General features: G+C 47.0%; 1 protein-coding gene and 1 pseudogene across 13 annotated transcripts in view; one reads left to right on the top strand and one right to left on the bottom strand.

The window, feature by feature from the left end:
* NAV2 (neuron navigator 2) overlaps window positions 1-25,237 on the top strand; it is an 856,213-nt gene that overhangs the window by 607,880 nt on the left and 223,096 nt on the right. For all 13 annotated transcript variants that reach the window (XR_003434512.1, XM_027115202.1, XM_027115201.1 and 10 more), the window contains 2 exons: window positions 12,690-12,762; window positions 23,639-23,894. Coding sequence is in view for 12 of the 13 variants with exons in the window: in XM_027115202.1 (XP_026971003.1) it covers window positions 12,690-12,762; window positions 23,639-23,894 (329 nt within the window). In the remaining variant the exon portion in view is untranslated. The remainder of the gene's footprint in view (window positions 1-12,689; window positions 12,763-23,638; window positions 23,895-25,237) is intronic.
* On the bottom strand, window positions 16,414-17,461 carry LOC113624921 (26S proteasome non-ATPase regulatory subunit 9 pseudogene; annotated as a pseudogene).

The following is a 25,237-nucleotide window of genomic DNA, read 5'->3' as shown; positions in this document are numbered from 1 at the left end:
GTATGTGAACGGTCCTAGTATTATGCGTGGCATATGGTAATTGTTAGCAGCATCTGGAATTAGAGTGTAAACAATGGTGATTTTTTTTTTTTTTTTTTTTTTTTTTTTTTTGCCCACACTGAATGGCTTGTGGGATCTTAGTTCCCCAACCAGGGCTTGAACCCAGGCCCTTGCAGTGAAAGCATGGAGTCCTAACCATTGGATTACCAGGGAATTCCGAAATATGCCATTTCTTTTTTTATATTTTTAATAGCGATTTTTGAATTAAATCTCCTGCAGAAATGAACACTACAGGTGATACATACAAGGAGAGGATGATAGAACAGTTGGCTTCCTTCCGGCCACCATCACAGTGAGAGAGCAAAGTCTTATAGGATCCTGAATTGAGTATTAAAGCATTTAAACCTACCTGCTTGGCTTTGCTCCCCTGCTTATCGATGCTGCCAGGAGGCATCTTGCACTTAGGTACATCATGCTATCCTTGGAATTGCGGGGTAGGAATCCATGGATCAGTCACTCATGAGCAACCCGGAAGGACCATAAGCTGCAGACATTGGCAAGTTGGCTGAGCCACAAAACTGAGTTTTACAGGCTGATGTGAGGGAACTGGTCACCAAGCTGGTGAGCCAAGTGTATAACTCTTGGCCTTCATCTACAGATTAAGTATCCCATTGCCCTGTTCTTTTATATGTGTTGGTTTTGTGGGTGAAATGATAGACTCTAGTGGTATCTCCAAAACTGAGGATTTACTGCACTCTTGGGGTGTATCAGGGATCTGCTGTTTTGCTCTATTTTGCATTTATGCTCTGCTGCCTCTTGAAGACTTTGTGGTGGCTTATGGGTTAAAGCACGGAAATATGGCAAAAATACAAAAAGCACCCAGACCTTCTAAAAAGATCCCAGTGAGTCAGTGTCAGGCTTTCCAGTAGGTGAGCTGATAGGTCTAAGTCAGCCTGTATCACCTTTGTTTAGTGGGATGATATTTGCTTAAAGTCTGCCCTTGCTCAGGAGGCTGTCTTTTCCACAAGGGAAGGACCACACTGTCTCATCACCACTGTTTCCCCTTCCCTTAGAGCAGGGCCTGGGAGAGAGTAAATACTCAATCATCACTCTTCCAGAAATGAATGAGGCTGCCAAGTCCCAGTTCGTCCCTGGGTGAAATTCTCTGACAAGCACTGCTCTTCCCCATTCGTTCAAGAGGCAGCTGTGTGTTTGGGGTCTAGAAGTTGGAATCTGAGTTTGTATCCTTCTCTGTAGGTGAAGCCAGAAGTTTTCTGCAAAAAAAATGTTTGATTCTTCTTAACAAAACTACTTGTCTAAGGCGTAGGGTTTCCTGTGTAACTTAGCAGAGGAGACTTTGACCTGAGAGCTTTTTAGATAGAAAATACTGATTCCAACAGGGACAAAGTGAATTCGAGCTTCAAGGAGCCCATTCATAGAGAGACTGTACTAGTGTCATAATTTAGTGGATCTCAGAATGTCTCACAATTCCAAATGATCTTTCGCTTTTAGAAGATGCCATGGGTGTCTACTACTCTGCCATTATGGGATTGTGTGAAGAGCTTTTTTTTTTTCATTTTAACATCTTTATTGGAGTTTAATTGCTTTACAATGTTGTGTTAGTTTCTGCTGTATAACAAAGTGAATCAGCTATATGCATATGTTTATCCCCATACCCCCTCCCTCTTGCATCTCCCTCCCACCCTCCTTATCCCACCCCTCTAGGTGGTCACAAAGCAGGACCTGATCTCCCTGTGCTATGCAGCTGCTTCCCACTAGCTATTTATTTTACATTTGGTAGTATATATATGTCAATGTTACTCTCTCACTTCGTCCCAGTTTACCCTTCCCCCTCCCCGTGTCCTCAAGTCCATTCTCTACATCTGTGTCTTTATTCCTTTCCTGCCCCTAGGTTCATCAGAACCATTTTTTTTAGATTCCATATATATGTGTTAGCATACAGTATTTGTTTTTCTCTTTCTGACTTACTTCACTCTGTATGACAGACTCTAGGTCCATCCACCTCACTACAAATAACTCAATTTCGTTGCTTTTTATGGCTGAGTAATATTCCATTGTATATATGTGCCACATCTTCTTTATCCATACATATGTCAGTGGACACTTAGGTTGCTTCCATGTCCTGGCTATTGTAAATAGTGCTGCAGTGAACATTGTGGTACATGTCTCTTTTTGAATTATGGTTTTCTCAGGGTATATGCCCAGGAGTGGGATTGCTGGGTCATATAGTAGTTCTGTTTTTAGTTTTTTAAGGAACCTCCATACTGTTCTCCACAGTGGCTGTATCAATTTACATTCCCACCAACAGTGCAAGAGGGTTCCCTTTTCTCCACACCCTCTCCAGCATTTATTCTTTGTAGATTTTCTGATGATGGCCATTCTGACTGGTGTGAGGTGATACCTCATTGTAGTTCTGATTTGCATTTCCTAATGATTAGTGATGTTGAGCATCTTTTCATGTGTTTGTTGGCAATCTGTATATCTTCTTTGGAGAAATGTCTATTTCGGTCTTCTGCCCATTTTTGGATTGGGTTGTTTGTTTTTTTGATATTGAGCTGCACGAGCTGCTTATATATATTGGAGATTAATCCTTTGTCAGTTGTTTTGTTTGCAAATATTTTCTCCCATTCAGAGGGCTGTCTTTCGTCTTGTTTATGGTTTCCTTTGCTGTGCAAAAGCTTTTAAGTTTCATTAGGTCCCATTTGTTTACTTTTGTTTTTATTTCCATTTCTCTAAGAGATGGGTCACAAAGGATCTTGCTGTGATTTATGTCATAGAGTGTTCTGCCTATGTTTTCCTCTAAGAGTTTTATAGTGTCTGGCCTTACATTTAGGTCTTTAATCCATTTTGAATTTATTTTTGTGTATGTGTTAGGAAGTGTTCTAATTTCATTCTTTTACATGTAGCTGTCCAGTTTTCCCAGCACCACTTATTGAAGAGACTGTCTTTTCTCCATTGTATATCCTTGCCTCCTATGTCATAGATTAGTTGGCCGTAGGTGAGTGAGTTTATCTCTGGGCTTTCTGTCCTGTTCCATTGATCTATATTTCTGTTTTTGTGCCAGTACCATATTGTCTTGATTACTGTGGCTTTGTAGTATAGTCTGAAGTCAGGGAGTCTGATTCCTCCAGCTCCGTTTTTTTCCCTCAAGACTGCTTTGGCTATTCGGGATCTTTTGTGTCTCCATACAGATTTTAAGATTTTTTGTTCTAGTTCTGTAAAAATTGCCATTGGTAGTTTGATAAGGATTGCATTGAATCTGTAGATTGCTTTGGGTAGTAGAGTCATTTTCACAATATTGATCCTTCCAATCCAAGAACGTGGTATATCTCTCCATCTGTTTGTATCATCTTTAATTTCCTTCTTCAGTGTCTTATAGTTTTCTGCGTACAGGTCTTTTGTCTCCCTAGGTAGGTTTATTCCTAGGTATTTTATTCTTTTTGTTGCAATGGTAAATGGGAGTGTTTCCTTAATTTCTCTTCCAGATTTTTCATCATTAGTGTATAGGAATGCAAGAGATTTCTGTGCATTAATTTTGTATCCTGCTACTTTACCAAATTCATTGATTAGCCCTAGTTATTTTCTGGTAGCATCTTTAGGATTCTCTATGTATAGTATCATGTCATCTGTAAACAGTGACAGTTTTACTTCTTTTCTGACTTGGATTCCTTTTATTTCTTTTTCTTCTCTGATTGCTGTAGCTAAAACTTCCAAAACTATGCTGAATAATAGTGGTGAGAGTGGGCAACCTTGTCTTGTTCCTGGTCTTAGAAGAAATGGTTTCAGTTTTTCACCATTGAGAATGATGTTGGCTGTGGGTTTGTCATATATGGCCTTTATTATGTTGAGGTAGGTTCCCTCTTTGCCTACTTTCTGGAGAGTTTTTATCATAAATGGGTGTTGAATTTTGTCAAAAGCTATTTCTGCATCTATTGAGATGATCATATGGTTTTTCTCCTTCAATTTGTTAATATGGTGTATCATGTTGATTGATTTGCATATATTGAAGAATCCTTGCATTCCTGGAATAAACCCCACTTGATCATGGTGGATGATCCTTTTAATGTGCTGTTGGATTCTGTTTGCTGGTATTTTGTTGAGGATTTTTGCATCTATGTTCATCAGAGATATTGGCCTGTAGTTTTCTTTTTTTGTGACATCTTTCTCTGGTTTTGGTATCAGGGTGATGGTGGCCTTTTAGAATGAGTTTGGGAGTGTTCCTCCCTCTGCTATATTTTGGAAGAGTTTGAGAAGGATAGGTGTTAGCTGCGAAGAGCCTTTTTAAAGGTCTGTGTGAGTTACCACTAGACTCTTGACATATGTCATCTCATGTACTCTTCAGTAATGCTATGAGATAGTTAGCAGCATTCCTGTATTACAGGTGATGAATTTGAGGCTTGAAGCAGTTAGTAATTTTCTTAGGGTTTTGTGGGTAGTCTAAGGGAACCAGAATCTAGTGTGGAGTTCAATATCTGTATCAATTTATACTGTTCCTTAATAATTGTGGTGGAATACAAGTGCCTCCGGGAGAGGTGACATGTTGGGAGGCTAGTAGCAGGCCCTTCTGCCTTGGTGTGAATTTGTTTATCAGCATCTTTTCAAGAGAGGGGTTGCACATCAGGTGATGGAGAGGAAAACCCAGGAGGGGAATGGAAGGCAGACCAGATAGGCTCGTTTAATTCTGTTTTGCCAGAGGCCGACCCCAGACACAGCTTTGAGCACGTCGTGGCCTGAGCGCTATTGACCAGGGACATTCATATCAGAATTGACAACACAGTAACAAAAACTGCCAGTTATTGGGTACCTACTAAGTACCATACACATATCCTCTCATACGATAACCACCACCACCCTGAGTGGTAGGTGTTATAACGCCCATTTTACAGATGAGGTCACTAATCAGGTTAAATTGCTGATGATCATAATTCAGTAAATGGCAGAATCAGGATTTGAACCCAGATCTGTCTGACCCCAAAGCCTTTGTTATCCTGTAAATATCACTGTTTAGCCCTGATCACTCCCCTTTTAGCATCTGTGTCAGCTCCTAATGGAGGCCTCCACTTGGAATAATCCCTTTTGGGAGTGCTAGGACGTTTGGGATCATTACTCTGAAATTGTAGGAGGAGAAATGACGTGCAGAATGCTGTGCTGAACGAACACGCACAGAGGCATCCTTTGGGCCTTTCCGATGATGCTGTTCCCCTGAGGAGTTTTCACCCTCAGAAGGACTGCTGTATCCAAAAGCAGGTACTCTGCAGAGTTCAACTGTAGGCCTCTATTCTGGGAGCCTCCAGAGTGAGGACTGGCTTTGAGAAGTTAGCCACAGCTCCCCTTCCAGGTCTCTCTCTTTGTTTCAAGGGAAAAATCAAGAAGTCAGGAAATAATAGGGAAATGAAACATTCTAGGCAGTAGGAAGCAAGGTGGAAGAAGATAGTCACTGGAGGAATTTGAGATTCTTGTTTTGCATTTTTTTTCTCCTCTAGAGAGACTTTTTTTGTATCCATATGGACTTACCCATTTGCTGTAACAGCAGAGAGACTCCTATAAAATTTTTTTAAAAAGGAATTCTTGACAACATCTTGGAAAGCCTAAGTTATAAATATCATAAAAGATAAGGAGGATAACATTGCCAAATTAAAGGAAGGAGTTGGGCAAGGCATTAAAGCAGCACGGGAAACAGTCTGACAGAGGGACTCAGGCTCCATCCGGCCCCCGAGTCCCACGTTCTCAAGCTTTCTGTTTCAAAGCCACCAAGAGAGCTAGAGATGACTTGCTGAAATCTTTGATGCTTGAATCTCCAGAGCTTGGACAGAAGGTACGGAGCCCCTTGTACTACCGGCCAAAGATGGCTTTCTGTGTCTGTCAAGTAAGCAGCAGCATGTGGGGCTTACAAGGAAAGATGTTCCTGAATGCTTCCCCACCTGGGCGGATTTGAAGCACCAGCATACATTCCCCTTTTTCTGGAGTCCCCTTCTAAAATTAAAACTACAGTGTCTGGGCCCTGCCTGCTCTGTCCTGTGGTGATGTGCATCTCCCGGACCATACTGTGACCCATGACCATGTAAGTGACCATATGATGCTGCTGGACCCCAACACTGACATAGGTAGAGAAAAAAGTGAAGCTGGAAAATCATGCATCAGGTCGTGGTCCCTAGGAATGCAGAGCAGAAGGGCAACACTGGTGAGACAGGCATTTCGGAGGGCAGTTCCCCAAAGGACATTTTGGCTTGGTTTCGTGGTTGGATTTCTTGTTTTTATTTTTTTCTTCTATTCTATTTTTATTTTTGGGAAGTGTCAGGGGAAGAAGTGTCAGGAGAGCATGGAGGCTTGTTAGATAGGAAACAGACTTCCTAGTACGTGTGACCACAGATGCTGCCCTACCCTTCCCATCCCTCCCTGTCTCGGTGCCCAGCCTGGATGTCACTGGAGCCCCACCTTGAAGGCGCTGCTTGATCCATCCCTAACACAACATAGCCCATCCTGCAGCTTTCAGACCAGAGGGCTTGGCCTGGCTCCTGTTGCCATGGTAACGGAGTGTCAAGGCTTCCTTAAGAACAGGAAGGACCTCTCCCTTCTCTCCTTTTCCACATCAGCTCCTGAATATGGCCCAGCGCTCTGCTTTTGCTGTGTGTCCTCTCTCATTGCTTTTCTCCTTTGCTCACTGGCCTCCAGTCATTCCAGCTCTTTTGGTTCTCAGAATATGCTGGGCTGCATCCTGCATGAAAGCTCTCCAGCCTGAGGTCCCCTGCGATGGGGATGTTCTTCTCTTCCCCACTCTCGGTGCCCAGCTCGCTCTTACGTCTCAGCTCCAATTTCCCTTCAGTCGACAAACGTTTTCGAGCACCTACCATGCTCCCCATGCTCTTCTAGGTGCTTGGAGCTACACCAGTGAACAGAACAGACAAAAAGCCCTGTCTCTGTGGACCAACTTGCTATCTCTTCCTTAAATTCTTACCTGACTCCCCATCCCCCCAGGCTAGATCCTGTCCTTTAGTACATGACAGATGCTATTGGTGTCCTGGTTATCTAGTGCCAGTTCCCCTACATTAGACTGTAGGTTCTAGAGGTCAGGGATTATGTCTCTTTTATTCACCACTGTATACCCAGTACCAACACCTTTCCTAACACCCAGAAGGTGCTCCTTAAATATGGATGAAGAAATGGATAAATGAATGAATGAATGATAATTGCTTTTGTTGACAAGTAGCAATATCAGGTGTGAAGATCACACACACTTCTGGGAGGAAGTTGTTTGTGTTGATAAGAGGCTCGAGAAGAAGCTACACTGTGCTTTTACTGTCCCTGGAACTTGCAAGTTCTCGCTCAGCCTTGTCTGGGGTCTAGGTCTCCCACTACTTAAGCTCTAGGCGTTTCATGATTTTTAAAAAATGGCTGTGACCATGCCTGACTTTAATGCAGCATCTGTTTGTCTCCCTTCCAACTTCATCTTCTCAGGAAGGAGACCTTCAAGGGGTGCGGTGACAAACTCTGAACTCATAAACACTAGCACCCCATTTACTCATTATGCCCAGAGCCCCATCTTCCCCTGGGCTGCGATAGTGCCGGTAGAGATGGTCTTCGTCTGCATTAATCATTTTCATGCGCTTTGCACTCAGCTACACTGGTATTCAGAGAAAAATGCTACCATGACAACTGCCACAACAGATGGTATTTGATCAGTCTCTAAGCTACCGAGGAGATATACAGCAGTGCTTCTGAGGTTTGCATATTTTATGTTATCATGAGACCCAGTCCAGCCTTAATCATGATTGAAATGTGAAGTTTTCCATTTGCCTCCGATCCCCCCTCCCTTCTCTTTCCAGTTGTTTGCCATTTGTTTTGATTTTCCTTGCTCTGTGCCTGGCCTGTTTGGGGATGTATTTCTGGATGTGGGAGACATAGGCTACAACATACATGGTCCATGGAAATTGCCCTGCAGGTCTAAAGTTTAGAGACTGTTGAGAAGCTATTCAACTTTGGAATGGAGAGCCTGGCTGAGAGTGGGAGAAAGGCTTAATTGCAGCCTGTCTCTCTTGGATGTTCATGGACCACACAGGGTTGAGGCCACATATGGCCCCAAACAAAGGGAAACTCTGGGAAGTACATCTTGGTCTTGGTTTGTCCCCTTACTCCGCCCACTCCTCCATCCAGCTCCTTTCTGCTTCCAGGGTCTCCGGTGTTCTGTCCCCCTTCTCAGCTTCCTGCCTCTACCCCAGCTAGTAAACTCCAGGAGCTTGATTCCAGAGTTCTTGGACCCATTTCTATGGCAACAACTACAACAGCCTTCTCACCCAGGGCCCCTCCCCACCCATCAGCAACACTGGAATGTCAGACTTCGCACAGATTTTTTTTTCAGCTAATTTTGGAAAGTAGTTTATATTGGCCGCTATGTGTTAATGAACAACTTTCGTTGTATTTACATACTTTGCTGGTGAAGAGTCTTTTCCTTCACTCTGCCTCTCAACTTTAACAGGATCCTATCCTCATCTTGCACTGCATGTCTGGATCCCATATGAGCCATGAGCCTCGTTAAAGATGGGCTCTAGGGCCGCACTGTGCTGTGCTGATGCCCCAGGGTCCTGCCACCGTCCTGTCCCCTCCAGGGATGTGGTGGGAGTTTGCAGCCTCAGTCGTACTGGAGGATGGATTGTTTACCTGAACAGTATTTATAAGAAAACCTTAAGGTGAATTTGAATCACAAGAGAGCGTGGATCAAAGAAACATTCTCCTCTTCTGATCTCATTCCAAGTGAAGCGGGAGCTTGGAATCCACATCTGACCCTATGCTGCTTCCCAGCCCCGTGCCCTTCCTGGGGTGCAGATGAAAAGAGCGTGGGTCTCGGCCGCCTTGTCGGGAGTGATTTTTAGCCTTAATGGAACATTATTAAACAGTGGATTTGAAACTTGAGGAATGTTTTTTGAACTCCTCTGTGAGCTGAGAATTCATGGTAGAGGGGAAAAAATTCAAGGCTCTTGATGGGCTTATGAATCGTCTTTTAAATGACGACTCAAGTTCTTATTTTCAGGTTTTACATTTTCTGGGAGTGCAATCTGGCCATCTGGATAGTGTCCCCCGTTTCATCTCCTCTTTAGGAGAAAGCATTCCTAGTGCCCTTAGGTCTCCTCCTTCACCTAATGTAGGGAGATCCTAGTGCTTCCCTTGTTTATATGCTCTGATTCTCCTGGAAATGGACGGGAGTCAGGGGGTGTATGTCGAGGGGCTCTGTGGACCCTAAAGAGAAGGATTATGTAAATGTGGGCTCCTGGACTTGGGGGAAGACTCGCCCAACACTGTCAAAAGAATCGAGCACAGTGCCTGGCACAGAACAGACATCCGCACAATGATGTTGATTGAGTGATTGAAAGAATCATACCCCTCAGGCTGCTCACCCTTGGCACTGCTGACGTTTGGGGTTGGATAGTTCTTTGTTGGGAGGGAACTGATGTGTGCCTTGCAGGGTGTTCAGCAGCATCCTTGGCCTCTGCTCACTAGATGTCAGTTTCCCTCAGTGTTGTGACAACCCCAAATGTGGCCACATGCCCCCTGGGGGGCAAAATCTTCTTCCTTTCCCAGTCTCCCTTACTCAGCAAAGAACTATTGATCAAAATTATGAAATTGGTTGACAGAATGATAGGACTGTAACAAAAATCAACAAGAGAGGAAATATTCTAGGTAACCTGTTTATAATTATTTCTCCCCTTAACAGAATTTAACATTTAAAAAGAAAGCCCCATGGGTGAATTGAAATGTACCAAGGGTAGCCTTGCAAGAAGAAATTGCCGTGGACTTTATTTTTTTTAATTTATTATTTATTTATTTATTTATTTATTTATTTATTTTTGGCTGTGTTGGGTCTTCATTGCTGCCCGCGGGCTTTCTCTAGTTGCGTCGAGCCAGGGCTACTCTTCGTTGCGGTATGTGGGCTTCTCATTGCAGTGGATTCTTTTGTTGTAGAGCACAGGCTCTAGGCATGCAGACTTCAGTAGTTGTGGCTCGCAGGCTCAGTAGTTGTGGTGCGTGGACTCTAGAGCACAGGCTCAGTAGTTGTGGCACACGGGCTCAGTAGTCGTGGCACGTGGGCTCTCTAGAGCGCAGGCTCAGTAGTTGTGGCACACAGGCTTAGTTGCTCTGCAGCACGTGGGATCTTCCCAGACCAGGGATCGAACCCGTGTCCGCTGCATTGGCAGGCGGATTCTTAACCACTGCTCTACCAGGGAAGTCCTACCATGGACTTTAAATGGTGCTACATACATCAAATGCTCCATAGATGTGACAAGGAAACGTACTCCATGCTCCTTGGAGGGAAAATTCTATAGAATTGCAGTGTTAGTAGAGCAGTACTTTTCTTGCATATGTTGGCAGTTGTCCCTTTTTCTGTATTTAGTGTCACACTGCCACGCTGTTGCTGAAAAACTAAACCTACCCATGTCAGCCCACCTACATGACACTTCCCAGGATAAATATCAATACCAAGTGCACTGTTTTTGATTTTGCATTAACAGATTCAGGGGTGGTCAGATTTCTCTTCTCATTTGCTATGGGGTCATAATTACCAAAGCCTCCCTTCAGAGCCATGTGTAAGATATTATATTAGAAGTAGGGTAGGGTCCTGTATAGCTCAGGGTACTGTATTCAGTATCCTGTGATAAACCATAATGGAAAAGAATGTACATATACCTGAATCACTTTGCTGTACAGAGAAATTAGCACAATATTGTAAATCGGTTATACTTCAATAAAATAAATTTAAAAAAAATAGATAAACAATAAAAACACATACGCACCAAAAAAAAAAAAAAGTAGGATAGGATTATAGGAAGAGACAAGCGGTAGAAGAGGAATTTTGTAAGTTTACTGTGATTTCAATACTAGTGCCTTTGTGTAGAGGCCACAAATCCTTTTGAATGGTTTTGGTCTATTACCACTGTATACAATATCATGAAATAAGGATTGGTATTTTCTCAAAAGCAGGGTTTTGTGATAGAGTGCAATAACATTTAGAGAGATGATGTTTATTACACTTCTACATGGAAGCCGATTGCTCCAAAACACCTTGCACAGGGTCCTCCCAGCCATTCTCTTCCTTCCTCGTCCTCCCCCTCGCCCCCCTTCCCTCCAAGGTGGTAGCACTTGGTTGTCACTGTCAGTCATCCTGCGCTGGAAAGAAGAAAGGAGAGTTTAAAGCCATCTCGTTTTTCCTCCCTCTCTGTAAGAAACGATTTTCTGCGATGGTGGCAGGCATAACATGTAGCATCGGCATTTATTTCGTTGGTAGGAAATTGCATTCTACCCCTTTTCTTAGAGATGAAAAAATGCCTCCCAGATGAAGACCCTGGAAGGTGAGCTGTTAGCTGGGAAAGAGATTGGGAACCTGAGCTAAAAACTGTGAGGATGGAGTGACCTCAAGCTCAGGGTTGAGCGGATTCTCTTAGAATGGATGCAGTTTTATTCAGGTGTCCCTGAGCTTAATTTAACGTGTTTGGAAGCTGTGAAGACCGGGAGCAGAGAAGGAGAATGCCAGACATCAGGGGAGGGTGGACATGAACTTCAGGAAGACTGCCTTGGAGCCAGACTGTACTCAAATGAGAGCTTGTAAAACGGAGACACTTCACTCTGTGGCTCTGAAGGAACCATCAGGATGTTGCTTGGGGGAGGGGAGGGAGAAGGGTCACATGTACGCTGTGAAAGAGAGTCATTTATGAGTTCACAACAAACCCCATGGGTCAAATACTGGTTGGAGTTCATAAGCGTGTGGCTGGAGCCTGGGAAGTCGGGCGGGGGCTGAGGGGTTGCGGAGGTGAGGAAGATCTCCGCTGTGAAATGCAAGCCGTGTGAAATCCAAAGTTCCCTGTGCCAAGTCCAAGGCAGTTTCTCTTATTTTTGGTCACCGTTGACATGAATCGAGCCCGAACAGTTTCCTGTAGACCACAAAATAATTAGCCCTGACAACTGAAGGCAAATCAGACCTTTGGGAATGATCTAACTGCTCCTTCCTGAGGGCTGGACGTGAGCTTGCCCTTGGCCGTGGCATCAGCCCTGGAAAGCCTGGGAGGCCTCCCAGACCCTGGTGGGGTCGGGTCCCCTCTGCCACAGGAAACACAGAGGACAGAGAGGTTCGGTGAGTTTGCAGCTCTCCCCGTCCTCTGCGATGCCTGCCATCCTGAGAATTTTGTAAGTAAACACTACCCAGATTCCTGCTGAGACGCCCATTCACTCTTTTTATGCTTAACTGCCCACCTCCTCGGGGGCTGGGAAGTCTCTCCCAGCTGCTGGTAGGTGGAAGGGTCTCCTAACCTTGTCCCCACCTCTGTGTTTCTGGCAGCTGCTCAAGTGTTGAGGATAGCACTGGCGACAGTGACCAACACGAGAGCTCCAATTCCCCCCTGGTTATTTTTGGCAGCCGTGAGCAATCCAAGGCCTTGACTTCTGACGCTGCGTGTGGTTGGCATATTAGGTAGCCTTTTCCTGTGCAAGTACAGACAAAGGAGAGTACTGACCTGCCTCCATCTATCCATCCGGTGTTTTCATGTCATTTTTTCCTCTTTGAGAACCTTAGCAAACGCACAATGAACCCTCTCGCTGACATAGACTTTTGTTCCTAATAAGAGATGGCTCTGGAGAAGACTGAACATTTATTGAGTGTATATTGGTTTTTTTTCCCCCCCCAGATTGAAAACATAGATGCCTGCTTGAATTTCCTGGCGGCTAAGGGAATAAACATCCAGGGGCTGTCTGCAGAAGGTGAGTCTGAGCACTTGTCATAAAGCTGCCCTTTATCGTTTGAAATGCCCACCTGTTACCTATTGATGACGTTTTTAGAGTTAAGCCAAGGGGTGCTGGTGGGCTTCTCCGGTTTTGTCTCTTGCGGGTTTTGAGGCCACTCGATGCTTGTCTGCACTTGACGATGCCAACCTTTTGACAACCTAAGGGATCTCTGAGAGTGCCGACCCAGCTGTGCCAGCCTTGTCGGCAAGACACGGAGGGAGCAGTGAAGACGGAGCTGCTTCTCTTTGAGAAGGGCTTCATCAAACAGCACCGACTTTATTCACGCGACCGGCAGTTTAGTTAATTATCAAGCCAAGCCTTATCTGTGGGAGAGAGAACACTTAACCACGGAGCATATTTAAACTGTGCAAGTTCCCAGGGAAAAATGCCTAATCCTTCTCTTAATTTTATGAGAAGAAGCGGCACTTTTCCTAGCTCCCCCCCGCCCAAAAAAAAAGCATGTGATTTATTAATGAGGTGCTCCATCTTGACATCGTGATTAGTTTTTCATTAACTCCAATTTCGTGGCTAATTAGCACATTAGCGTCGGCTGGTGGTTCGCTGTTCATTAGGTGTTGGTCTGGAGATGGCCGGTCTGAATTCTCAGCTTCCTCGGGCAACAGCTCACTCTGGAAACTTGCTCTGTCTCTCTCCTGTTTGTAAATACAAGCAGCTGCTGGCTCCCGAGCGGCCATAGGCCCCAGCATCCTCCCAAACTCATTAGGCTGCACCTCCTCCAGTTTTCCCAGAACAGGTAGAGCAGCATGGGCCTCAGATGAGGCCCTTTCCCTATCCTGGTCGCATTTTGCAGAGCTGCTGGTTAGCATTGACTCTGGTAGTTAGGGCTGGGGAGGCGGGGAGCGGTGCGGAAGGACGCAGCCCAGTGTAGCGTAGGTTTGCAAGCGTGATCCTTTGGGGGCCTGTTCCTTGCCTTTGCTCTGCTGTGTGGTGAAAGCTTGGTTTTCCTGGCTGTGTTTCTGGACTGTAGTCTCTTCCAGTGTTGTGAGTGGGCGGCCGCTATTGGTGTCTCGTGTCTCTGCACGGAATTCCCCAAGTGGGACCTCTAACAGGCTGGGGCTGCCCCGGGTCAGACATGGTCACACTGCTTCCAGAGGTCTCTGAGGCAGCTTTCGGTGGTCAGCCTTAATCTCAGCTCTGAGAGAAGGGTCCGTGGAGGATTCCTTTGCTCTGGGCTATGGGCCCTCCTCCTCCGGGGGATGAGATCTAGGCTGAATGGCATGTGGCATGCGCATCGCTGGGGCATGAGGGGTTGGTGTTGGTGTTTCCGTGGAGAGGTAGGGAGATGCAAATTTCTATTCCAAGGAACACATTGCTTCCTCCTGGTAGAGAGTTCTCATGCTGGTGGAAGTGGCAGGCACACCTTCCTCCTAGGTCCTGGGCATGCTTGGATCCCGGGCCTGTGCACCCCACCCGCAGCAGAGCATCAGCAGGGGCTTCTCTCCTACAAGTCACGCTTAGCAGAAAGGGCTCCAGGGGATGCAGACTCTGTAGGCCAGCTTCATCTCATGTGGCCTGGAGGTGCCCCTGGCCACCCTGCCATCTGTCTACCCATTGTCCTGCCTTCTGCCTGTCCTGTCTCTCCCCTGCCCCATCTTCTCTATACCTTAAGGCGTAGAGGATCTACTCAACAAATATTTGTTGAATGAATAAGTACCAACTGTGCTTTGAAGGCTTTTATCTGCATCAGCTCCAGCTCTCACAACTGACGTTGGAATTTATAATGTGCTGAGTTTACAGATGAGGAAATTTTCCCTGGAAGAAGTTATAAAGCCCGCAGTGAGTGAGTGGCAGGGCCAGGATTGGAACCCAGGTCTGTGATTTCGGAGCTCCTGTTCATGGTGTCTTTGGGGAAGGCAGATGGATAAAATGTGGGCGTGCCATGTACGGGTGAAAGAAATCAAAAAAGATCTAGAACCTTTGTTGGCTGGAACACTGTCTCGGAAGATGCTGGGCAGCCCATGAAGGCATATGGTGCAGACAGACTCAGCCCCAGCCCCCTGGTCGGTGGTGGGATGTGGCCCTTGTGAGTCTGAGCAGAGAAGAGCAGACTGGAACCAGTGTGTTGAGGAATCAGTCACTGGGGTATAACCATGAGGTAAGTTTTTCAGTAACTGCCCCCACCTGTGCTATGTTGACCCCCATCTTTCCTGCTTGGTTGAGACTCATTTAATGATACCTGGGCCAGAACCCATTCCCTTCAGTCTTGTGCAGTTATTAGAACAGATTATGTCAGTACTTAAGACTCAGTCTTGTTCATTTTTAAACTTCAGTCTCAGACTCAAAGCTCTTTTCCCCGGTGCCCCCCAGTACAGATGGCTTTGGAAGGTTGAGGGGGTCTGGGGGGTGTGATGACTTGACCTCCTTTCCCTTCCCTCGTTCCTGTGCCTGAGCCTCCAGGATTGGGGCAGCAGCAGAGGCAGCAGAGTTCTGCTGGGGATGAAGTTGCTGCCCTCCTCTTGGTGGGCCATCATTGCCACTGTCCCCACTGGGGGTCTCTGCATGCCCTGCTGACCAGCACTCACTCCCATGCTGCTCCCAGGGCCTCAGTAGTCTCTTGTGAGATTTGACCGCTCTTCTAGCTCACCCCCAGCTGGTAGCAGTCACATTCCATCCCCCTGATTCAGGCCCCTCTTCGTCCCCACACTAGGGTGGTCCTGGTAAGGCCGTAGGCCTCGGTCTCACAGTCCCTGCGTCACCCACCATAGAGCAGCAGGAATGTGTGGGCTCTGTCTTCCACTTGTAGTGATGGAACAGGCCTCCTGTCACCTGGAAGTCCCCGCCATACAATCTCTCTCCAGCTCTTTCTCCCCAGCTTAGGTGGCAAACAGGCAGATCTGCCAGGTCCCTGCTAAGCAGGTGTCCCAGCTGGGCACTAGAACACCACCACCACCACCTGGAGTTATTCTCTTGAAGCCTCTACTCCCTCGACTTCAAGGAGTGCAAGGACCCCACTGTCTTGTTCCTTGGTGAGGGGAGGAGATATCCTGTCTCTGTGATCATCAGTCGTGACCACCCACGCCCAACCTCAGTGACATTCTCTCATCTGGATCTTCTTATATTGACTTTGGGTGCAGTGGGTAGAGGCTGGTGGTGATGGTCTTTGGTTGTAAGACTAATTCTGGACTAGTGCTGTCTCGTGGGAGGGTAACTGGTCCTTCTGTCAGTTCCTTGAACTTACAAAGCAAGGGTACTTGGAGCCTGTTTTCCTCAAATGGGCCTTATTCACAATTTTAGGGCTACAGGAAGTACCTCCATTTGACATACTGTTAAGTTATAGGAGTGGAAATCATGTATTGAGGACCCGCCATGTACAGTCACTGGGCTAAGTGTTGTACACATTTTAGTTTATATCCTATTTAATCCCCCACAGCAACCTTCCGAGATCAGTATTCGTATTACCCCATCTTACAGATGAGGAGACTATGGCCCAAAGAGATTGTTCCATGTGGCAAAAGGGAGGCCCACAGAGTCAGCCGTGATCAAGCTACTCACATCTGCTGATTCAAGTCCTGGTATTTTATACTGCTCACCACTATCTACACTTCTAACCACCCCCATAACTACTAGAAAATCATTATAGTGTTTAAAGAAATCATGTATTTTTTTTAACACTGTAAAACTGTTTATTTGGGGGAAAAAAACAACATTTCTAGAAGAATAAAGTCGCATCAGCACCTACCAGAATAACTCCCGCCCACTTGCTCACAGTCCACAGGATTCCCATGTAGGGCCGTGGCCTAATTTGCAAAAGATGCTACACACAGATCAAGTTTTTAGCAACGTGTTAATCCCAAGAGATCACACTGGGAGGCCACAGCGTTTCCGCCACCTAGAAGTTCAGGCCCCCAGCCTCTTGCAGATCCTTGAGCTTCAGGAAGAGAAGAGGAGGAGGAAATGCCCACTAGACCCAAGTCTGGGGCAAGGGAATATGCTTGCCTGTTTCTGTTCCCCAGGGACAATCATCTTTGCAAAGGAATAATGTTGCAGCCCAGCAGTCCTTTTCCCGCCCAGCGTGTTGGCACGAGTCTAAGCTGGTATTTCTCCCCTCTGCGTTTCGCTGTCGCGTTCAGGGCCTTCCCCTCACTGTGCTGGACCACACTGCCAATGTTCTGCAGGGACTTGAAGGTTTGGGTGTTCACAGAGCCAAATTCCACTATCTCGTCATCCACCTTGCAGACCTGCGATGCTGGCAGGGGAGCCAGGGCTGATGCTGTTCGCTATGGCGAAGGCTGAACAGGGCTGAGGTCCTGGCTCTGGCCCAGGCCGTGGCTCATGGCCTCCGTGCGGGCCTCGGCCAGGTCCTGGTCCTGCTTCTCCTTGTCGCGAGCATGCAGCTGGTGCAGGGCCTCCTCCACCTGCTTCGTCACCGCCTTGTGATCGTTCTGCAAGCAGACGATGTTGTGCGTTGCGGTTCGGACTTGGTACAGGTCCACGTCTGCCCGGGGGTAGCCCTCGCAGTCCACCAGTGGCTCGTTCATCCCGATGCCTTTTTGGCTCTCCAGCACGTCATAGTTGGCTTTGATTTGCGCCTCGATCTCCTCCTTGCGCCGTATCAGTTCCTGTATGTTGCTGACAGTCACTCCGCTGGCCTCCGGGGAGCCTCCGCTCTGCCTCGTTTCCTTCTCCGACATCGTGAACCTCGGCCCAGGAGCCCGGACTGCCGGTTTCCCAACCACGGACACCCGAGAGAAATCATGTAATTTTAATGCTCTTTGTTTTCCTTTTGAAGATGATTGATTGCCCTGAGGCTCCTCCTCTGATTTAAAAAAAAAAAAAAAAATCAGCGGTTGGAAAGCCTCATAGGCACATCTCCACCCTTTCCCAGGGACTAAAGCCAGGTTTGGAACCCGGGAGGGTGTGTGCACCTGTCCTTGAAGCATCTCAGCAGCTCAGGCCCTGTCCTGGCCTGCCTGCAAGAGAGCCACAGGGAGCCTTTGTTCCAGGGCACAGACAGCTGATGCCTGCGAGCAGGGGCTGCAGGCCCAGGTGAGCCCCGTGGAGACGCTGCTGGTTTGGGGCTTTTCCTGTCCCCTGCGTGTTCCCCAAGATCGGACCCATCCGCTTGCTCCTGGAGACTCGCCAGAGTCCTGTGAGCTTGGGCCTCAGCCTGCCCGGGGTGCTTTTCCAGATCACCTCAACCCCTCACTCCACCTGTCACAACCATCTGTAAACCTGTTCCTGTGAAGAGGAATAGCCTTTATCTCTGGGAGTTTTGAGAACACCTGGGGTTTGCGCTACCTGGCCCTGAGCCCATCCTCCTGTAATGGGGAAGCGGAGGTCTGGAGGTGAAGACATATCCTATTTGTTTAAGCACGCATTTGCCGGGCACATCTATATGCCAGGCACAGTGCTAGGCACCGGCGTACACGGAGAGTCACATTAGTCATACAAAACTAGCTTTAAATTCCAGTTCGTGAGAGAGCTGTGCTGGTGGTATGCACAGGATCCAGTGGTGCCCAAAGAAGGCTACGATCAGCTCTGCCTGGGGCAGGCAGGGGCTTCTCAGAGACGGTGATGTTTCTTCTGGGTTTTACAAGTTGAATAGGCTTTCACCAATCGGAAAAGGAAGGTGAAGGGAAATTTAGATAGACGTTGGGGCATAGGTAATATGGGAACAAAGGACTAGCTTTTTATCCATCTTCCAGTTTGGAGAAACAGAGGCAGGAAGATGCTTCCAGTTGACTCTAACAGGGTGTATGTGCTTTAGGAGTGAAATCGGTTGCCGACTTGATTAGTTCAGACCTGGGTTTGCTGCCCTGATGGCCAGAGACCTGATGCTGAGCTGTCTCCTCCTTTCATCCTGAGCCAGAAAGCAGGAGCTTTTTCTGGACAGGGTAAAAGCAGCACGTAGATCGTCTCCATCTCTCTCTACCCACGTCACCTGAGTTTGGCGGTGAGCGGGGCCATTTCTGTCCTTCACCGGCAGGGGGCCCTGTTGGCTCTATTCCCACCCCCTCATCCACCTCCCCTGTGGGCAGAGTCGCTGAGGGGCTTTGCTGAGCAGTACACAGAAGGGCTGCCAGAGTGGGGTGGAAAGTTACATGCTGAATGTGGGTGATGTAGACGGCCCAGCTGGAGGAGCAATGCCATAGAATCCACAATCCGGAATCAGCCCGGTGACCTTACACCGTGGCTTAAGGGGATTGAATAGGAATTCTGAGACTGTGGTCTGAGGCAGCCTTCCCTTTGGCTCCCAATCCCTTTCCTACAAAGCAGGTTTCTTTGTATTAGATTATCCCAACGATTACGCCTTACTAAAGCAGGCCTGAGGTTTATTTTAAACAATATTGAAAGAGAATAACTCTATTATCCTCCCTTCTTGCCCAACACCCCCCTATAGCATCCATGCAGATTAGCGCCAGCCAGTGGTTACGGAGATCAGTCAGAACACAAGGAGGTTCAGAATCCACGCCATACTGAATTCTAGTGGAAATTGGACTATGGCCCATGTAGTTTATTCTGCAGTTTACGTGGGTGCAGCCATAGGAGAGAAAGAAGAACAGGGTTCTCATGCTGGTTTAGATACCAGCCTAGCTCATGTCTCCTGAAACAAGTCATATCTCTCTAGGTCTACAGTTATTTCCTTCTGTACAAATCAGGAGGGTGAGGATAGTTGATCAGAAACAGAATGATGTTCTTTTTCCGAAGCCTCGGGAAATGTCATGAGGGGAACATTTTTGTGGGCTGGTGGATTTTGTTTTTAGACAGCCTGTGGAGCCAGCTTACCAGGCCTCGTGGCACACAGAAAAATGCCATTTGGAAATAGGAAGAGAACACAATTCTAGCTATTTTGGACCACCCATGGCATAAACTGTGTGGCTCGTTCCCAAACAGAGCATTCACCACGCTTGAGTCCTGTGTTCTGAAAAGAAAATTAAACCGTCCAAACGTCCGCCAACTAGTGAATGGATAAAATGTGGTCTATCCATATAATGGGATAATACCCAGCAATATAAAGAAATGAACTAGTGATAACGCTCTCACCTGGATGAACCTTAAAAACATGATGCCCCGCGGAAGAAGCCAGATGCAAAGGACTGCACATCACATGATTGTCGTTTATGGGGAGATGCCCAGGATAGGCAAATCCATAGAAACAGCACATCAGAGGTTGCCTGGGGGATGGGTTTGGGAATTGCCTGCAGATGAGCACTTTTTAGGGTGATGGAAATATTCTAAAACTAGAATTTACTGAACTTACTAAAACTCATCACACACTTGACTTTATGGACATAAACTGTATCTCAGTAGAGCTGGTTTGTTTGTTTGTTTGTTTGTTTTAAAAAGATGACCACTGTGTTTTCTGTAAAATGAGATTATCATGGTTGATTTTCTTTTTGACGCCTGTGACTGTGGCCTGGAGGGGATGTGCAAGAAGAAGGGCTTCTTAGTTATCTCGTGGTTGAAGAGCTCCGTGCTGAGTTCTGAGGGGGCTGCAGGCACAGTGACGGTATTTTCTGAACCCAAAAGGGAAATACAGAGTCAGGCCATGTCCTAGGTGCGTTGCCCTTATTTTCTCATTAATCCTCTGTTAATTCTCATAGCATCCCTGTGGGGAAGGTGTGGCACACATATGCCAATTTTAAAGAAGAAAACTGCGGCTCAGAGAGGTTGACTCTTGGAAAAACTTTGAAGTCCATAAATGATGGACTAGAGAGATTCAAACCCAAGGCTTCTGTGGCTCTAACAATCAGTGATCTTTATAATAAAAATGTTTCCTCTTGGGCTTCCCTGGTGGCGCAGTGGTTGAGAGTCCGCCTGCCGATGCAGGGGACATGGGTTCGTGCCCCGGTCCGGGAAGATCCCACATGCCGTGGAGCGGCTGGGCCCGTGAGCCATGGCCGCTGAGCCTGCGCGTCCGGAGCCTGTGCTCCACAATGGGAGAGGCCACAGCAGTGAGAGGTCCGCCTACCTCAAAAAAAAAAAAAGCTTTCTCCTAAGAAAAAGTGTATTTATGAGAGCACCGCGCTCTGTCACAAATAAAAAGATGCTTTCAGGAATAGTAGAACAGTTATGAACAATAAATGACTGAACATCCACAGCAGGGAGAGAATATGACAGAGCCAGCTCCATTCATCTGCCCTGGGATGGGCAGGTAGGTTAAGGGGGTCCCGATGTGGATATGCCTGCTTTGTGCAGGGGGCAACCCCTGAGCCCTTGGATATGCTGAATTGCTAGTTCTTCCCTTCTTTGTTTTTCTTGCATGGTTTTTAAAAAAATGTATTCTGGGATATTTGACACATCCCATAATACAAGAATACTTCTAGAAGGAGAATAAAGAATCCTTATATGGCCATGAGCTAACTTAAATAAAACATTATCTGGTGTGCTTTTCAATACACGACCCATGATGGGTATGTAAGTAGCCTGGTTACACCATGTTGGGAGCCTGGGCTTTGAGCTGGAAACCCTCGATTCAGATCCCAGCTCCAGCATTTATTACCTTGGAGAGGTTGCAAACCTTTCTGAGCCTGTTTCCCCTTAAGTAAAAGGGAGATAAAATAGGCCTCATTTTCCCGGTTGTGGGGATTAAATGGGATCGTGTATGTAAAAAGCTTCTCTTGATCCATACTAATTAGTAGTAGCTCTATAAAAGGCACTAAAATCTTACATAGATTTCATCTGTCATGATTATAGCTCTGTTTTCACCCTTCAGGGAATTCAATTTTGAGGGGAAATTGTTTTCCCGAGTTCCTTAACAGGTCGTCACCTGCACGCCAGCTCTTGATTCTGTCCTGCCTCCTGTCACTGTCCAGCTAAGGGCCCAGGGGTGTGTCCCTTTACCCTCCATCTGCCCGTGAGGAAAATGCCCATCTTAAAGAAGAACACTGAGGCTCAGAGGTTGAATCTTACAAAAACTCCATCTATAAACTGAATCATCCCAGCCAGCTTCATACTCTGTGACACTGGTGTCCTTGTCAGAACATTTAGAAGCAGAAGCGGAACAGGCCACAGGTGTGTTCTCCTTTGGTTTCCTTAGGATGGAGAAGGAAGCAGAGCTGACGGGTTAAAGCTGAGCTACCCAAAGAAACTGGGGGACTTTCCCACATCTGGGGAAACTTTCTGTGCTCCCTGCATTGCACACAGTGGTTTACGAGCATCTTGACTTGTCCAAGTCAGCCCTGGCTTACACCTGTTTTCCTAATGTAATCAAGAACGTCTCCCTCCCACTCTCAAAAATGATGTAATTTGCATGATAAATTATAAGGTCACATGGTAAAAACCATAACTTTTAAGGCATGAAACCGGAGCTGCATGGGAATCTCCTACAGGATTCTGAGGCTGCTGTGGTCATACAGTAACCAAGACCAGTGAAGGACGTGACTGTTTACAGTTGTGCTTTCACATCTCTGCTCTGGTTTGATCTGCAAAGCAACCCTGTGTGATGGGGCAAGCTGTGTCAATATTGTCATTTGAGGCCCAGAGAGATTAAGTGACTTGTCCAGGGTTGCACAGCTAGTAAGTGGTAGAGTACAGACTGCAACTCGTGGCTTTGGTTTTCTGAAAGCTGGGCTCCTGGCGCTTTTGTCCCACAATCAGCACATGCTAGCTCCCAAAGCGCAGAGGGTGAAAGTTGGATTTTAGTAGTTTGTATTGTCAGTTTCTTCAGAGGTTGGAAAGAGGAACTCTCCAACAGGAAGTAATTCAGCCTGACCTAATCAGTAGGATCACACCCCAGGGCACTGACAGGCTTGCAGGGAATCGGGCTTGTTTCTGAAAGAACCCCATTCATGCCTTCTGCCCCTCAACTGGTCCTTGGAGGAAACTCTGGTTCCTTTGTCAGCATCCTCTTGCCCAGCCTGGGGCTAACTTGGAGGTGTGTGTTACCCACACAGGGGAGGGGGGGCTTCCCTTCCTCCAACCCCGCTCCCTCTAACCCCCTTGCCAGTTCAGAAAAAGAAATTCTGCCTAAGGGTGGAAGCAAAGCTGAGGGAGCCCCTAGGTTCCTTCTTCTCTGTCCCCCAAGCTGCGTGGCCCTATTACTTTACCCTCAGGGTCAGTTTAGACCCTGGCCATCAGCATCTGGTGTTAAAAGAACTGCAGAAAAGGAGGGATTGCCCAAGGGGAAACACCCTTGCATCCACAGTCTCTGCCTGTGAATAAATATTTTATTCCTTCTCTGCAGCACTTAATACATGCCTCGAGGCAAATGCATTTTTTAACATTGGAAAAATTACATCTGGAATAAAAAAATTTCTTAGCCCCACTCTGCACAAATTTCTTTTAATATAGGAGAATTTTTGTGTGAGTTCTTTATAGAAACAACCCCTATCTCCTATTCCCACACCCACCCCAATTTCAAGTTATTTATTCAATGGACAAGAGAGACACAGAGCCTTCTGAGGGCAGGATGATTGGGCGAAGCAGGGCGAGGATTTGGGAGTGGGTCGGCAGCCACTGGCTCACTCTGGGTGGCTTGAAGTACAGAGCACAGATTGGGCAGGGCCGCGTGGAGACCGGTGAGTTTCCCTCAGTGCTTCTGTCCCTGGACAGCTCGCTCTGTGTCCTGAACAAGCACGGTCTTGCTCAGGACTCTGTCTTTTTCGGTTGTGTCCTTCCTGAGAATTTCCCCCTGGCACTCACCAGACATCCCAGTTGCTGCTTGCCTCGGGTATCCACTCTAATCCCAGTGGGGAGAATCAACTAATTTCTTTGTGGTTTTGGCCTGATTTTAACTGACTGGGACACCAATTAAGTGTTCAGGAAATCTGTCATATCCCAGAGGAATTAAAACTCGTGCGAGGGCTGAAGCAGCCTCTTGAAAGGGTGCGAGACAGGGCTCCCCAGAAAGGCTTCCTCCTCTAACCAGAACCTCTTCACTGTCTTGCAGAAATCAGGAATGGAAACCTCAAGGCCATTCTAGGCCTCTTCTTCAGCCTCTCCCGGTACAAGCAGCAGCAGCAGCCCCAGAAGCCGCACCTCCCCTCGCCACTGCTGCCCGCCGTGTCCCCGGCGGCCGGGGCCCCCTCCCAGTGCCAGGCTGGCGCTCCTCAGCAACAGGTGCCCGCCGCTCCCCAAGCCCCGTGCCAGCCTCACCAGCCAGCGCCACACCAGCCGTCAAAAGCACAAGCTGAGATGCAGTCCAGGTGGGCTCTCCTCGCCAAATGATACTTCTGCTTCTTTTCAGGGGTCTTCTGCCCCACTGACCACATTCTAGCCGGTGCCGGACGTGTGTGTCATTTGCGCTTCTTCCGTGCTGAGAACTGCGGGTAGTTCGTGGGGAATTAGCGTGACCTTGAAATGGATGTGCCTGGTGGAGATGTGCACTTTATAGATCAGAATCGCCAGCAGCCAGAGCTAATTAGCTGCTCCTGCCTGAACTCTAGCCTCTTACACACACAGGTTGGTAGGCAATCAACAGCCCCTAAAATAGACTTCAAATTTCTTTTGCTTGTCTGCCTACAAGCTGGGTGTTCAGTGTTATATGTGCAAGTAATTTCCCTTAGTGGAGGCAAAAGTTCTCCAGCAGATGCCTCTGCTTTGCCAGAAGAGAAATACTGGGAACACAGAAGAAAGATGGCCAGTGGTTTTTAGCAGGGAAAGAGGCATTCCCCCTTCCCTGAGAGGGCCAGCATCCCCTAATGGGGAGCAGTTACCATTAAATGTGACTGACTTTTGTTGACCTTAGAGACCAGGTAGCAGTGTCAGCTGTGGCCCTCTGCTTTTTGGATTAGGACCTAGATTTTGTTTGTTGTTTCCAGAGGGACCCACGCTTGCCAGAGGGACTCGCCATAGAATGATAACGCTAGCAGAACGCTGGGGCAGTTACCATCTACTCTGTTACAGTGTATAGATGCATTCCTAAACAACTCTGCAGAAGATCACCTCGTACAACATTTGTTTCAATGACAAAAGAAGGAGGGGATTAGGAACTAGAAAGTTTTTGACTCATAGTAAAGTTCTGGAGAAAAGTCCACCATAATTGTTTTTTTAAGCCATAAATCTTTAGCTATCAAACCTAAATGCCACTGATCAAATTGATTGCTTGATTTCATTGAACATATGCTAAAGAGTAATGGCTTTTTCTTTCCAGTTCCCCGAATAGGCCATTGTAGTTAGGCAAAGCACAAAGTGGTTCAAACAAAGCAGCTGCCTTATAGATAGATGGTTGCAGCTTTTTTTCCCCAGGAGAAGCGCTGTTTCCCAATTGTGGTGGTGTTAAAACCAGCACTGATAGATGTGATATAACTCAGAGCCCCTAATTGATTATCTAATTATATCCAGTTCCCATTATGGAGGTTTGTGGGCTAGTAGGAATGCCTGGACTAGCAATGAGGAATAGACAGCCGGGCAGCCAGCCTCTGCACCTTTGCCTTGAAGAACCACCTGGGTGGGAGCCATTCTCTGATCGGAGATCCCCGATGGACCTGGATGATTAAATGATCAGGACGTCATTTCCCACACTGCATTTTGCAGAGTGCTTATTCCC

This window comes from Aethalodelphis obliquidens, unplaced genomic scaffold (genome assembly GCF_003676395.1).
Source record: "Aethalodelphis obliquidens isolate GAN/ISIS:26980383/991018 unplaced genomic scaffold, ASM367639v1 scaffold14, whole genome shotgun sequence".
NCBI classification, from domain to species: domain Eukaryota; kingdom Metazoa; phylum Chordata; class Mammalia; order Artiodactyla; family Delphinidae; genus Aethalodelphis; species Aethalodelphis obliquidens.
Note: the sequence above shows the minus strand (reverse complement) of the source record. Positions and strands in the feature narration are given on the sequence as shown.